Raw genomic sequence first — 14424 nt, forward strand, 5'->3', positions numbered from 1 at the left:
ATCATCATTGCCACATTCATCATCCCCATCCCCAAAACAATTCCATAACACATCCCTCTGCATCAATAGTGTGAGTAAAATGGGTTCTCTCTGTTTAATCTGGAGTGACGATGCAAATGTCGGAAAAACGTCCTGCCAATAATTTGCATTTACACAAAGCGAAAAAAGTCTGCCTCCATGGCGATCCTATGGCTTGGCCATTACATCGGACCATCCATGGGACTGCTAAACTATTTGTAAGGAGCTGAAATTTGGTATCATGAACACAGCTCAGGTCAACTCCTGGAGACGCTAAAAGAAGAACCTAAAATTAACAGTCTTTTATAAACCGCTTGGCCTACAAGATGGAAGCAGGTGCGTTCATGGATGGTACGGTATAGTTTCCTCATGTCTCATCTTTACAAGGAAAGTGTTTTTGTACTAAATGCCCTAAAACAGGAGTTGTAGTATTTAAACCATATAAAGATATTAAAATTGAGCGGTTGTATAGAGAACTTTGTCTTTCTTAAATATTTACTTGATTAATATGCTTGAAACAAAGGAAAAATAAGCTGTTTGGTCTCTAGATGTATTTCCTTATGGTATGCTATAGAATCTTTGGCCAAAAGTCGCAGGTTTATAACATTTCTGAAGGCCACTGGTATCTGGTAACATTTTAAGTTAAGGTCACTGGGATTTCTTATGAACTATTTGATGCAGCAACATATACAATGTGTTAAATACATCTCTCAATCCCTCAATCTGTTTTTGTCATGTTGGATAGATACATTTCTATGTTGCAGAAAATAAATTATTTCTATTTCTCAGAATAATTTGTTAATCTCCATTCTCCCAGACTTTTTAAAAATGCTTTTATCAAAAAGGAATCACAATAAATTAAAGTATTGGATAACGCCTGCTGTAGCCAATGTTGCTATAAAATCTCTAATCAGATATTTGGTATCACATATTTTTCCTGCCAAACATACTCATGTAGCATAGCAGCATTTGCATAATTTGTAATATTTTGTGGTTGTACAAAATGAAATATCCTGGCTGTAGGCTACTAATACTGACGTGTGCAGTACATACAAGTAACATGCTTAATACAAAACAACATGCTTAAACTTAATTTGCCAAGTTTATCTACACATTCTCAGAAATTCACTGCTGCTAATGTTAACAATGAAAATAATTATCTTCCTTTTTGTTTTGATTCTCCGGTATTTTTTTTACAGAGTACTCCAAACGGGTGTACCAGGGTGTAAGGGTCAAACACACAGTCAAGGACCTTTTGGCGGAGAAGAGACAGAAGCAGACAAGCGTTCCCAGGTTTAATGTGAGTTTACTTTTCGGCTTGTCCTCATTCGTTCCCATCCGTTTCTCTCTTTCATGTGTCTAAGACTTTCGCTCTGAACATTTACATTCTGTATCGCCTTTCTTTCGACTCAGTGATCATGGCGACCACTGACCACACAAAGGAAATGCCCGTAGAATGTGTGTGTGTGTGTGTGTGTGAGAGAGTGAGAGTGTGTGCACCCACATTCACAATGTCAACAGTGGGTCCATAAAGAGACACATAAAGCTAATATCCAACATGAATAGCAGGTTCTCTTCTATTCATGGCTATGCGACTCATTCACCTCACCGCACTATTAGCCATGACATGTTCCAACTGTAGTCCATTGATAGCAGGCTACATCTCTGCTGGGCTTTCAGTGCTAGTAGGTCACCTATCAGTGACCTCAATCAGAAGCACCTGCCAAAGCTGCTAGCCTTCTCCCCAGCAGATCATCTCAAACAAGTAAGCCATTGTTGGGCCCCAGACTGTTTAAGCTGAAGTTAGGCCATCTCCAAACGCAGATCTAGAACAAACACAGAAAGACAACAAGCTCCTTTCATCAGTCTCACCAGCACATCATAAAATGGCTGCTTGTTTTTCTCCTGGGGACACATCAGTCCGATAACTGACAACAAAGAACTCTTGCCTTTTTTTGTTCAACTGTCAGTGGGAATGAGGACCTTTAAAATAAACATATATTTTTATTCTGATGGGCATGTTTGGTCACGGTTGGTGATGTCTTATGACTGTTTATGTTGAACTATTTCAAAGGTTGATGCAGAAGAACCTTAAAGGATTTGTGTGATTCTGCTGCTTAATAACAATGTAATAATGGCTACTGTCTAAAAAATAAATGAAACAACTGTCTCTATGACAATTTTGATGGTGATTTCAATTAAGTTGACACACATTGGTTAGGAATGTTGAGGTGGCTGTGCATCCCTTACAAATTATGGTCACAGACCTGTGTAGCTATGTTACAATGGGACACTGGCATACAGCACCTCTGTCTGTGGTCTGTAAATTTCATTTTAGTGAAAGATGAAAAACAAAAGTCCATTATACTCTCATATTTTTGTCACAAGTCAAATGCTTAAATAGGTGTGGGATAATGGCGAAACCAGTCTAGACCCGTGCCATTAGCCCTAGTCAGTCGTGGCTATCTTTGTGCTTTAGCAAATTAGTTTGTGTACTCGCTGGAGAGATGGCACTTTGAGGGGCACATCCCAATGTCGAATTGGCAAATTACATTCAAATTTCCACCCACATCATTTGCCTGCCTGAGTACCATTCTTCCATCTTCCACCCCCCGTCTCACTGAACTTCTCTCACTCTATCTCATTGCTTATTTCCTTTCATTTTTTCTCACTGGAATTGTGTGCCTGATCTTAGTTCAGTGCAATGTTTTGCATAATGTATACCAGTGAACACACACCACAGCACATATACATGGGATATTCTAAAGAAACTGACATTGAAAAAAAATGCATTTATACATATCTATTACATTATCATTTTATTACTTTATTAGCAGATGTTGTGCATTTCACCACAATTTCCTAAAGGTTTCCAATTTAATTTCCAATAGTAATTGAAGAATATTACTATTATTTCATAACAATGAAATTAAAACATTTAATTGAGGTCAGATATTAGTCCAGGTACTTCTCATTTCAGGTCTTAATTATTGCAACTCTCTGTAGGTAGGGCTCCCATCTCGTGGCCAGTTCTCCCATGTAACCACACTCCTCCCTTCACTCAACTGGATTTCAGTTGAAGCTCACATTTGCTACAAGGCCATGGTGCTTGCCTATGAAGCAGGAAGGGGAGATTCCCCTCCCTACCTTCAGGCAATTCTCAAACCTTACATCTAAACCCGGTTATTAATTCTGCGACTTCTGGCCTTTTTGGCCATCCCGTCCCTACAGAAAGGCAGCTCCTAATCTGCCCAGTCAAAACTGTTCTCTGTCCTTTTACCTCAATGGTGGAACCGGCTTCCCATTGAGGCTGGGATTGCAGAATCTGCTTATTTTCAGAAACCATCTGAAACCCTACCCTTCAAAGAGTATCAAAAATAACAACAGCCACCCCTTCTGTTTTCTTGGTGAAATTATGCTTGTCATGTTCATTATTTGTATTGTCGCCTTCCCATCACTGACTTTTGCCAGTAACAAATTAATTGAGTGCTGTTACTGAATTGTGTGCGCCACCTAGCTTCTTAAAATGTATGCATTACCTGTAAGTTGCCCTGGAAAAGAGTGTATTTTAAATGACTAAATGACAACTCTCATATGTCTGCACAAATTATTTGAGGCAGCATATCTTTCAAACCAGAAACACCTGCCAAACCAATAGTCTCAATATTTTTTGTGCTTTCAAATAATATATATTAACTTTGTCAATTCTAAATGGTGAAACCAATACTAAATGATGAATAACACAAATACCCTGAAATACAAGCTGTGAATCTATATCATACTTAAAACCTTATAGCAACTGTTTGATCTGTAGTCAGTGGATTATACAGTGGATATAAAACGTATACACACCCCGGTTAAAATGCCTGTTTTTTGTAAAAGAATGAGAATGTGAAAGAATGAGACAAAGATAAAACTTCTCCACTTTTAATGTGACCTATAATGTGAACAATTCAATTGAAAAACAAACTGAAATCTTCGAGGGGGAAAAATTTAAAATAAAAACCTTTCACAGCACCTCAGCATGGAGATTGAATGGATACAAATCAACCACTACTTAATTGTATGATCATTCAGTTTAACCCCATATACTGCAACCCAATAAACCTCCCCCTATACTGTGCAGACTTCAAAGCAAAAGCAGCAAAGACATGAGATTACACATTTTGAAAGGTAAAGTAATAGAAGTATCTTCCCAAAAATAAACTTTACAGCATCCTGTAGAGTTATTTACAATATTTTTAAAGATGCACAAAAAAGGCTATTAAAACCTGAAATAGTTATCTATAAGCTTTATAATACACTTTTAAAGTTTATAGATTTAAGAAATCAAACTTTTAAAGCATGCAAATGATATGAAACCATGTGATAAAAACCTAAGTGCTTAATTTGAAAACTGCACTGCTCAAAAACATTAAGGGAACACGTAATTAAAGTCAGTTAAACCTCAGGGATATCAGTCTGTCCAGTTAGGAAGCATAAGCGATTGCGAATCAATGTCATATTTTGTGCAAATGAAAATGACAACAGGTGCACTGGAGAGGCAACAGCGAGACAACCCCCAAAAAGGGAATGGTTTTGCAGGTGGTGGCCACAGACAATTGCTCTCTCCTTATCCTTCCTGAATGAGTCTTCTCTAGTTTTGCTAGTGTCCTTGTCACAACTGGTAGCATGAGGCGGTACCTTCAGCCCATTCATTTTGCCCAGGTAGTCCTGCTCCTCCAGGATGGCACACCCATACGTGTCGTAGGAAAGAAGGTTTGCTGTGTCTCCCAGTACAGTCTCAAGAGCATGGAGGGGATACCAGGAGAAAGGCTGTTACATGAGGAGAGCTGGACAGGGCCGTAGTCACTCCTTTGTATGAGGAGGAATAGGAGGAGCACTGCCAGAGCCCTACAAAATGACCTACAGCAGGCTACTGGTGTGCATGTTTCGGACCAAGCTGTCAGAAACATACTTCATGAGGGTGTTATGAGGGCCTAACTTCTACTAGAGGGACCTAATGCTCACAGCCAGCAGCTCGACTGGCATTCGCCAGAGAACACCAGAATTGGCATGTCTCCCATTGGCGCCCCGTTCTCTTCCCAGATGAGAGCAGGTTCCCCCTGAGCACATGTGACAGACGTGAAAGAGTCTGTAGACCCCTTGGTATACATTATGCTGCCTGCAACATCATCCAGCATGACCAGTTTGCCAGTGGGTCAGTGACTGTCTGGGGAGGCATATCCTTGGAGGGTTGCACAGACCTCCACGTGCTTGCCAGCAGTATCCTGACTATTGTTGGGTACTAGAATGAAATCCCCAGCCCCATCATCAAAGCTTAAATTCATGCAGTGGGCCCTGGGTTCCTCCAGGTGCTGTACTATGCCCAGCCTCATGTGGCCAGAGTGTGTAGGCACTTCCTAGATGATGAAAGCATTGATGCCATTGACTTGCCCTTATGTTCCCCAGACCTGAATCCAACTGAGAACCTCTGGGACGTTATGTATCGGTGCATCCGACACTGCCAAGTAGCGCCACTGACTGTCCAGGAGCTCACTGATGCCCTGATCCAGGTCTGGGAGGAGATAACCCTGGACACCCAGAGGGTGCTCCACCACCATCTCATTAGGAGCATGCCCAGACATTGTTGGGAGTGCATACAGGCATGGGGGGCCATACACACTACTGAGTCACATTATGAGTTGCCGTGATGAAAATCACACAAGTTGGAACAGGTTGATATTTCAATTGTTTACTTTGGTTTTTGATTTGAGTTTGAATCCAGCCCTCAATCGGTTGGTGATTTTGGTTTCCATTGACGTCATTTTGTTCTCAACTAACATTGTACAGAATGTACAATAAAGATTTTGATCTTTAATATATTTTGTTCATTGAGACCTGATGTGTTATTTGAGTGTTCCCTTAATTTTTTTGAGCTGTGTATATTTATATTAAACTGTGTGTTTTAAAAGTGATCATTCCTAAATGGTCAATCCCAGAGCCAACAATGTGAAAAACCCTGTTGTTATGTCCCTAAGCAAAAATATGATTCTGTTCATTGCAAACCTGCATGGTGAAATAACATTGACAATCTACACTCACCTAAAGGATTATTAGGAACACCTGTTCAATTTCTCATTAATGCAATTATCTAATCAACCAATTACATGGCAGTTGCTTCAATGCATTAAGGGGTGTGGTCCTGGTCAAGACAATCTCCTGAACTCCAAACTGAATGTCAGAATGGGAAAGAAAGATGATTTAAGCAATTTTGAGCGTGGCATGGTTGTTGGTGCCAGATGGGCCGGTCTGAGTATTTCACAATCTGCTCAGTTACTGGGATTTTCACGCACAATCATTTCTAGGGTTTACAAAAAATGGTGTGAAAAGGGAAAAACATCCAGTATGCGGCAGTCCTGTGGGCAAAATGCTAGAGGTCAGAGGAGAATGGGCCGACTGATTCAAGCTGATAGAAGAGCAAATTTGACTGAAATAACTACTCGTTACAACCGAGGTATGCATCAAAGCATTTGTGAAGCCACAACACGCACAACCTTGAGGCGGATGGGCTACAACAGCAGAAGACCCCACCGGGTACCACTCATCTCCACTACAAATAGGAAAAAGAGGCTACAATTTGCACAAGCTCACCAAAATTGGACAGTTGAAGACTGGAAGAATGTTGCCTGGTCTGATGAGTCTCGATTTCTGTTGAGACATTCAGATGGTAGAGTCAGAATTTGGCGTAAACAGAATGAGAACATGGATCCATCATGCCTTGTTACCACTGTGCGGGCTGGTGGTGGTGGTGTAATGGTGTGGGGGATGTTTTCTTGGCACACTTTAGGCACCTTAGTGCCAATTGGGCATTGTTTAAATGCCATGGCCTCCCTGAGCATTGTTTCTGACCATGTCCATCTCTTTATGACAACCATGTACCAATCCTCTGATGGCTACTTCCAGCAGGATAATGCACCATGTCACAAAGCTTGAATCATTTCAAATTGGTTTCTGAACATGACAATGAGTTCACTATACTGAAAAGGGCCCCCACAGTCACCAGATCTCCACCCAATAGAGCATCTTTGGGATGTGGTGGAACGGGAGCTTCGTGCCCTGGATGTGCATCTCACAAATCTCCATCAACTGCAAGATGCTATCCTATCAATATGGGCCAACATTTCTAAAGAATGCTTTCAGCACCTTGTTGAATCAATGCCACGTAGAATTAAGGCAGTTCTGACGGTGAAAGGGGGTCAAACACAGTATTAGTATGGTGTTCCTAATAATCCTTTAGGTGAGTATATACTTTCACAGTAATTATTGGATTTCAAATCCAGACATGCAAGCAATGAGGGAAAGCAGTGAATGTCTAGAATTGCAAGTTGGGAAATATACTGAATGTGCAATCATGAACATCTTTTAGAAAAAAATTCACTGTCCCTGTGCTTACAGATGGCACTGAATATGACATATCGAGTTGGGATATCGAGATATTACTATAGGGAAGTGTGAAAACAAGTAAACGTATCAAAGTGGGAGATATCCTCCTTTAAGTGGTGGGGTAACTCAATGCTGAAACCAAATGCAAGCTTGTGTTTTAAAAAAAGATACATGAGAGTTATAGAAACCAAAATACTTGACAAACCTTTTATACTCAGATAACTGTTTAAAGACATCCAATGTATAAAAAAAAGCAGGTGTTTGAGAAACCAGAACCCAATTCTGAAGGTATATAAGAAAGTAAATTAACTTAGTGTGCTTATCTACAACTACACTAGGTGCAGCATCATGGGTGACTCCATTTTTAAAATGCAAAAACTGATTCAATTTTCAAAGGAATTTGAAAATAAATTCAGTAATGCAAATCTTGTCCACAGATGGTGTTTTTTTTTCACTTCATAAATGCTATACTTTAATGTAAATTTCAAGAGCATAACATTTTTATGATTTATATACATGTTATGGATAAATGTAAATTCAAATAAGATTTTCTAAAGATTTTCTTTAATTACCAAATTATTTAGTTGAGACACATTTTGGGAAACTTTGGTGCCAAAAAATACAAAAACAGTGATGCAAAAAATTCATTTCTATTTCTAAGACACTTGGCCATACACGAGAAATTTATGTCTTAGAAAATAGTAAATTTTTCCAAACATATCATGGTTGTGTAAATGAATTATTTAAAGGTCTGTTTAACGCTGGTTCCATGAGAATAGTGTTAGGTAGTAATAATCAGTCTCTGTCTCATCTGCAGGCTGGGACAAGTCATTCCCAGGCAACCTTTGTGCAGATGCCAGGTGAGTCCGCTGTTAGAGCTTATTTAAAACACACAATGACATTTACAAATGCATATTGAGGAAGTTGATGATATATGATGATCCTGTCATGCACAGTTGGTAAGAGTGTATGGTTCTAGGTGCGAGTCCAATTGGGATAGCATACAGTCACAACTACAAGTCCACACACTCTTGTACGTTCTTCACATTTTGCTGCCTTCACATTTTAACCCCCCCCCCCCCCCCCCCCCGTTGATCTAAGCAAACTATTCCTAACACTCAAAGCAAAATAAATACTGTAAAAAACATTTTCCAAATTAAATCAAATATATAGCATACGTCTTCATGCCTTGTGGTTAATGCTTAGCGTAAGCATTTTGAACAGCCGTTACAGCTGTGAAACATGTTGGATTGAATTCACACCTCCTTGGACAGTGTTGAATAATATTTCTTTGGGAGACACTTCTGTAAACTACAATCAGTCTATTAGTCTTGCTCTCTGTTTTAAGCAGGGACGCCGACAGGAATCCAAGGGCCCGGGACTGAATTTAACGTTTAGGACCCAAACCACGGGCCAAAAAAGTAAATAAATAGTAATGATATTACTATCCAAAAAACAGGTCATAAACGTTTTCTTGTTTAATGTTTTAATTCATAACTAGGCCATGAGTCATTTATTATGTCACATTTTTTCAGTTCATAACCTACTCAGTCACAATCAGCCATTCCTTAACTGCTACACATATTGTGACGTTCTCTTTTAGATTTCTCCTTCCTGTGCTCCTAGTTTTCATTGCATGGCGGCAATGTTTTAGCCAGATAGCTACTGTAGTTAGACTAATGATATTGTGTTGGTTAAATTTGAACAACTAGGATTATTTCAGTAAAAAAAAGCCTTGTTGACATTAGCTAGGGGTTCCTGGTAGCTAGCTATAGACAGGGGGTCTAAGTCTTCTTTCGCTTTGGAAGGAATTATAGTTTGTTTTCCTGGTCTCTAACTGCCGAACTCCGCTCCCTATTGTGTACTTATGCTATAAATATCATTCAGGTAAAATGCACATTCACAAAATAAGCTGAGGATAGCCCGCATCGCATGAAGGCGATTGGCTGGAAAGGGATTGCTGGTACCGAACTGGCTGGGACTTTGCGGCATGCAAAAATTCCACTGACACAGTGACACTGAACTTTCTGTTTTTTTACTTAAGAAATCCTATCTAGCGCAGCTTTAACAAAAGTTGTGTTGGCGCTGGTATTAGGGTTTCACTGATTGGCTGTTGGTAGAAGAAAACATTTTTACAGAAAAAGGTTGCATCATAACTCTGTATAAAAAAAAAACAGCAAAGCGAGAAAACATGAATCCCTTCATCAATGCAATTCTTCTGTTTAATAACTATGTAATTCTTTCGATATTACTGAATACTAAGAATGACTGACAAATAAATAATTATATTTAAGCAAACCAAATGATAAGGTTTTTCAAGTATAGTTTATGGACATGCTGGAGAAAGGAATGTGGATGTAGGAAAACAACACGTTCTTTCAAAATATTGCTGTGAGCTGTCAATAAACTCACCGAGTCCTAACTCACATAGAGTGTCTTGCAAAACAATTCAGACCCCTGACCAATTCTCTAACTTCACTGAATTACAAATTGTACATTGAAATGTCATTCTGTTTGACATTTAATTTTAAAACACTCAAAATATACAATAGATACAAAGGTTTGATGTTCACACTCATGTGTGGTGGAAGCTTCCGGTTTACATGGATGCAATAAAATGCCTTAGCCAGTTAATTACCTTACCATTGGCTTTACCAGTGAAACATTTAAATTTCTGTCCCATTTTTAAACAATCATTGTTAGACTAAAGAGCATTGTAAAAATAAGTTAGACATAAAGCTATATAAATACATAGATGAGGAATTTGGTACAAAATAATAGCACAGTGAACCCAGGGAGCACAGTGAATCAATAAATGAAATAGTGAAAGTTTCATTACACCACTCAGTCATTGCCAATATAAGGCTGTCCCACAAAACTCAGCTCTTAAACAAAAAGGGCACTTCTGAGAAGCCATAGAGTGCCCAACAATCACTCTGGATCAGCTACAGAGATTCATGGATGGGAGTGGATTAATGCACTGGTAAACCATCAGGAGCTCTGCATAAAACTGGCTGTTGTCAGATGAGTCATAGATTGAGGATTTTGTTAAAGCTGAAAGAAGAATGAATTGAACAAAGTACAGGGAAATACTGCAAGAGAATAAATTTAGTTTGGAATGATATTCACTTTTCAGCAGGACTATTATCCCAATGGTGGATTTCCTATGCTGGCCCAGTCTGTGGCACTATTAAAAAATTATACTAGCATCGTCCAACCGACCTTTTATATTTCTTACAAATATTTCCCGACATTAATTCAATCTACTAAAAAATATGTAAAATATATAAAGATCTACAAAAAAATATATGAAGTGTTGTGAAGACTGCCCGAGGTCTGCAAACATTTGTTGCCAGCAGTCAGCAAGCTGTTGATTGGCACTGAACAGTAAAGCGTATAAACTCACAGTAATTTAAGTTGCCTTTAAGTGGTTTATGGAGAAGGCAGTCCAGTATTACAGAGAAAGCTTAATCTACCTACTCTTTTTTCAGGATCCCACATGCTTCCTGGTTATTACAGCATGCGGAGGCCCTACCTGACCGACTCAGACTTCAGCCCGTCCGCTAAGCAGTACTCCTCTGACTCCTACAGCTCAACTCTGGGGGGCAAGGCTCTCTCTTACGACCATTCATCCACTTACCCTGCCTACATCGACAGTTACTATTCACCCGAATTCGGGGACTACCGTGGTGCCACGGCCTTCACCACCAGTGGAGGATCCCTCTTCCCAACCTCGTCCCTGCCTCACCTTCTGCCACCTCTTCCTGGGGAATCTTCCCATCTTCTCCTGGTACGAACACATTTAACGTAAAGCTGTTAACTTCCATAGAGATAGAGTTCAAAAGACCAATACAAAGACTAAGAGACAGAGAGAAAGGGTCTTCTTTTAGTGTCAATATACATTTGAGCTGCTGTCTAATGAGACAAGAAGCACTATCTCCCAAGTTTAAGGCCTTGAATTTGAAAAAGACACCAAATGAGAGCAGGTTTCCCCTGAGCACATGTGACAGACTTGAAAGAATCTGTAGACGCCTTGGTATACATTATGCTGCCTGCAACATCATCCAGCATGACCAATTTGCCAGTGGGTCAGTGACTGTCTGGGGAGGCATATCCTTGGAGGGTCGCTCTCCCTCCTCAAATGTTCTCCATTACTTTTTCAAATTTCATATCTTCACAATCATCCATCAATTGAAATATCTTCACGATCTGCAAACTGAATCTTCCATTTTGCAGATCCACACTTAGTTTTGTGTTAATAGATCTGTGTGTTGCTTTCTTAACCCTTCTTCTCACTCTTCCTTTCTGTCTTCTCTCAAAAGAGAGACTCGTGGGAGCCATCTGATGGGGACTCAGTGAGTCAGGGTGAGGTCTTGTGTTCTGAAGGCCCTGTGCCAACCACAGCCTCATCTGGCCTGGCACTGACTGACCCCGACAGCCCCTCTCTCTACCGGCTCATCCCCAGTCGTGGTGGAGGATCCACCCTGTCCCTGTCTGGCTCCCAGCCCTACTCCCTGCACCCACTGGAAGAGGTGCACTACCCTAGTTCCTCATATGCTCCTTCATCCAGCTACCCATCCAGCTATACATACATGGTGTCATCAGGGGAGTCTCCAGGGGTCAAGGTATCACCTGTGCCCTCTGACGATCCTGGTAGTAGTGCTGTCCCCCTCAGTGATGCCTCCTGGGTCAAGGATGATGGGACTAGCACGTGGTTGCCATATGAACCCAGGAAGGCCTACTGATACACACAGATACATATGGACTAAAACGTTGTTGTGGAGATTCATGGATACTGTTTTCACTGCACAAAATGTGGTCAGAAATGTGGCTGAAGTTGAGCATAAGGTTAATTTTGGCTTGTTTTGTTTCTGTACAATATACATACATATTTTTATTTAGTTTGATTTGTAAATACATATTGTGCTCATGTTTGTTGGGTTATATTTGTATCTTTGTGTTTTATATAGGTCAATTTGTGTTTTAGAACTCTTTGCAGTTGTTCATTGGTATATATCTGTGTCTGTGAGTTTATTACAAATCTGTTTGAGAGTGTTTTATAACTCTCCCAATATTATTTGTGTGTCCGCGCGTGATCGCCTGTGATATAGCCATTAAAACATTAAGAAACGTGTGTGAAAATGCATCAATGTCTGCTTTGGGAGGATTGTGACTATGGAGTAATAACAGTAGAGGTCGCCTTAGACCAGCACAAACGACTTCCTTTTTTGAGACGCGAATTTGAATATTCAAATATATATCGCACAATCATTGTTAATCGTTATGACGACGAAGTTACACAAAGCATGTATGAAGCATAAAACACTGAAGCGAAAACAGAAAAATTCAAAGGTCTTCATGTTTTACCCTTTTTGAAATTTGGAGATCCTATGTCGTTTAGCCTATCAACACCGAAATACCTGAACCAACCGATCCAGCACCCTGCCGCTGTCCACTGACTCGCCTCCAAGTGCTTAGCTTTGCAGGCTGCAAAGGTTAGTCTCCTGGCAAAATGTCATGCGGTGAGTACCTACTTTTTGACAATATTTTAGATGGGCCAAAAAAGTGAAATCCAATAAGTTGTGTAGGTTCCAAACTGAAGCTCATTAGAATAGCCATTGAGTAGGATTTCACTGTAGCCTAATGTTAAAATAGGTTTGAAAATAACGTTTGTTATTAGGCAACATAAAGATAACATCGATTTTACGAAATCAAAGTTGTTGCTGGCGTTCAAACATGAATGTATTTTTCTAATAAATTATTTAAATAAAATTGCCTTGAGACAGAAAAAACTAAGGTTTACCAAGGTGTTCGAGTAAAGATCACGGTCAAGGAATTGCTGAAAAATCGCAGGGCTCATCAAAGTACATTGGCATCGGTAAGTTGAGCACCATTTCCTTATAAAAAGCAAAATGCACAAAGAGAGAAAACAAATGTTTGCACTTAGTCAAAAGTAAAACACGCTAGTAAATCTCTGTCAAAGGATTTGAACCCATTCTGCAACATGTGCCCAGGACAGCGTGCTGTACCGCCCAAAGGCTGTATCTAAAGACTTAATGGCTACTGGAAGCAACCTTTGCTTACACTAGAGCACTGATCGGTTTGTTATTTTATTGGTTGTAGACAGGCTTTCGAGGCCACATGCTTTTAACCTAACATTGAAGAGCAACATTCTAACTCCCAATACCAGAATTACAACTCTGCACCAATAACGAAGGATGTTCAGTAGTGAAAATAGATGCTTTTTCTGTAGGACCTTGAAAAAGCCAAATCTCACTTAGTCATGAAATTCCAAGTTTCAAAGTGAGTGGTTTTTATGAAATGGGGCACATTCTGGTACATACATGACATAGTACACAATATTTTGGGACCTGTTATACAACCAGTGGCTAAAAACCCTGGAAAGCATCTTTAGCAATGAAGGTGTTGTCCTGGTCAAAAGTAACAGAGTGGTCAAAACACACATTACTATAATAACCATCACCTTTTCCACATTAAATATCAACTAACTACATACGATTCTTTGTAAAATAAATAATAAAAAAAAAAAAAAATTACAATTTATTTCAGGAATATGCAAACTCTTGGTATCAACATGCTATCGGCGCACCACCCTTTAGTCTAGTGCCAGAGCTGAGCTCACAGCCCTGGCCCTGTGAAGACAACTCCAGCGACAATGGGATGGACTGTCTGTCAATGTACAGTGACAACTTCAGCTCCATTCAACAGAGGGAACCTGCAGCCTACAGTGAACCGTACAAGTCCACTTATCAAGGACCCTGGTCCCTTGGAGTAAGATTGCACCAAGACTGTAGGGAAGGACAGGTACGCAGTAGTGACAGATTCCTCTTCTGTTGTAGTATCTAGTGTATAGCATTTATTTGTGGATCTTGCCATTTTCTTATATTCTGAGTTTAGCCCTTTAATAAATGTGTGCCTGAGAATATTCTTTAGAACCAGTGTTTGACTTTGGGCAGGGGA

The 14424-nt window shown here is 39.9% G+C and overlaps 1 protein-coding gene across 2 annotated transcripts; it reads left to right on the forward strand.

Moving 5' to 3' along the window:
- Window positions 1-220: 220 nt before the first annotated feature.
- On the forward strand, window positions 221-12571 carry c7h11orf53 (chromosome 7 C11orf53 homolog). 2 transcript variants are annotated; one of them, XM_010870421.4, is made up of 5 exons: window positions 221-369; window positions 1218-1318; window positions 8261-8303; window positions 10935-11233; window positions 11766-12571. In XM_010870421.4, exons 1-5 carry the CDS (start codon window positions 345-347, stop codon window positions 12186-12188), a joined length of 891 nt encoding a protein of 296 aa, XP_010868723.1. In that variant the 5' UTR covers window positions 221-344; the 3' UTR covers window positions 12189-12571. The 2 variants fall into 2 exon arrangements, with proteins under 2 accessions (XP_010868723.1, XP_019903717.1); XM_020048158.3 differs by having other exon boundaries at window positions 221-354.
- The last annotated feature ends 1853 nt before the right edge of the window (window positions 12572-14424 follow it).

Source organism: Esox lucius, chromosome 7 (assembly GCF_011004845.1).
Source record: "Esox lucius isolate fEsoLuc1 chromosome 7, fEsoLuc1.pri, whole genome shotgun sequence".
Classification (NCBI taxonomy): domain Eukaryota; kingdom Metazoa; phylum Chordata; class Actinopteri; order Esociformes; family Esocidae; genus Esox; species Esox lucius.

What these genes read in the sequence shown, in the direction of transcription:
- c7h11orf53 (XM_010870421.4), top strand. Translation starts at nt 345, where the DNA reads ATGGAAGCAGGTGCGTTCATGGATG. An exon ending in CAAGCGTTCCCAGGTTTAAT is followed by an intron (nt 1,319 to 8,260) that starts GTGAGTTTACTT and finishes TCTCATCTGCAG; the next exon opens with GCTGGGACAAGTCATTCCCA. An exon ending in AACCTTTGTGCAGATGCCAG is followed by an intron (nt 8,304 to 10,934) that starts GTGAGTCCGCTG and finishes CTCTTTTTTCAG; the next exon opens with GATCCCACATGCTTCCTGGT.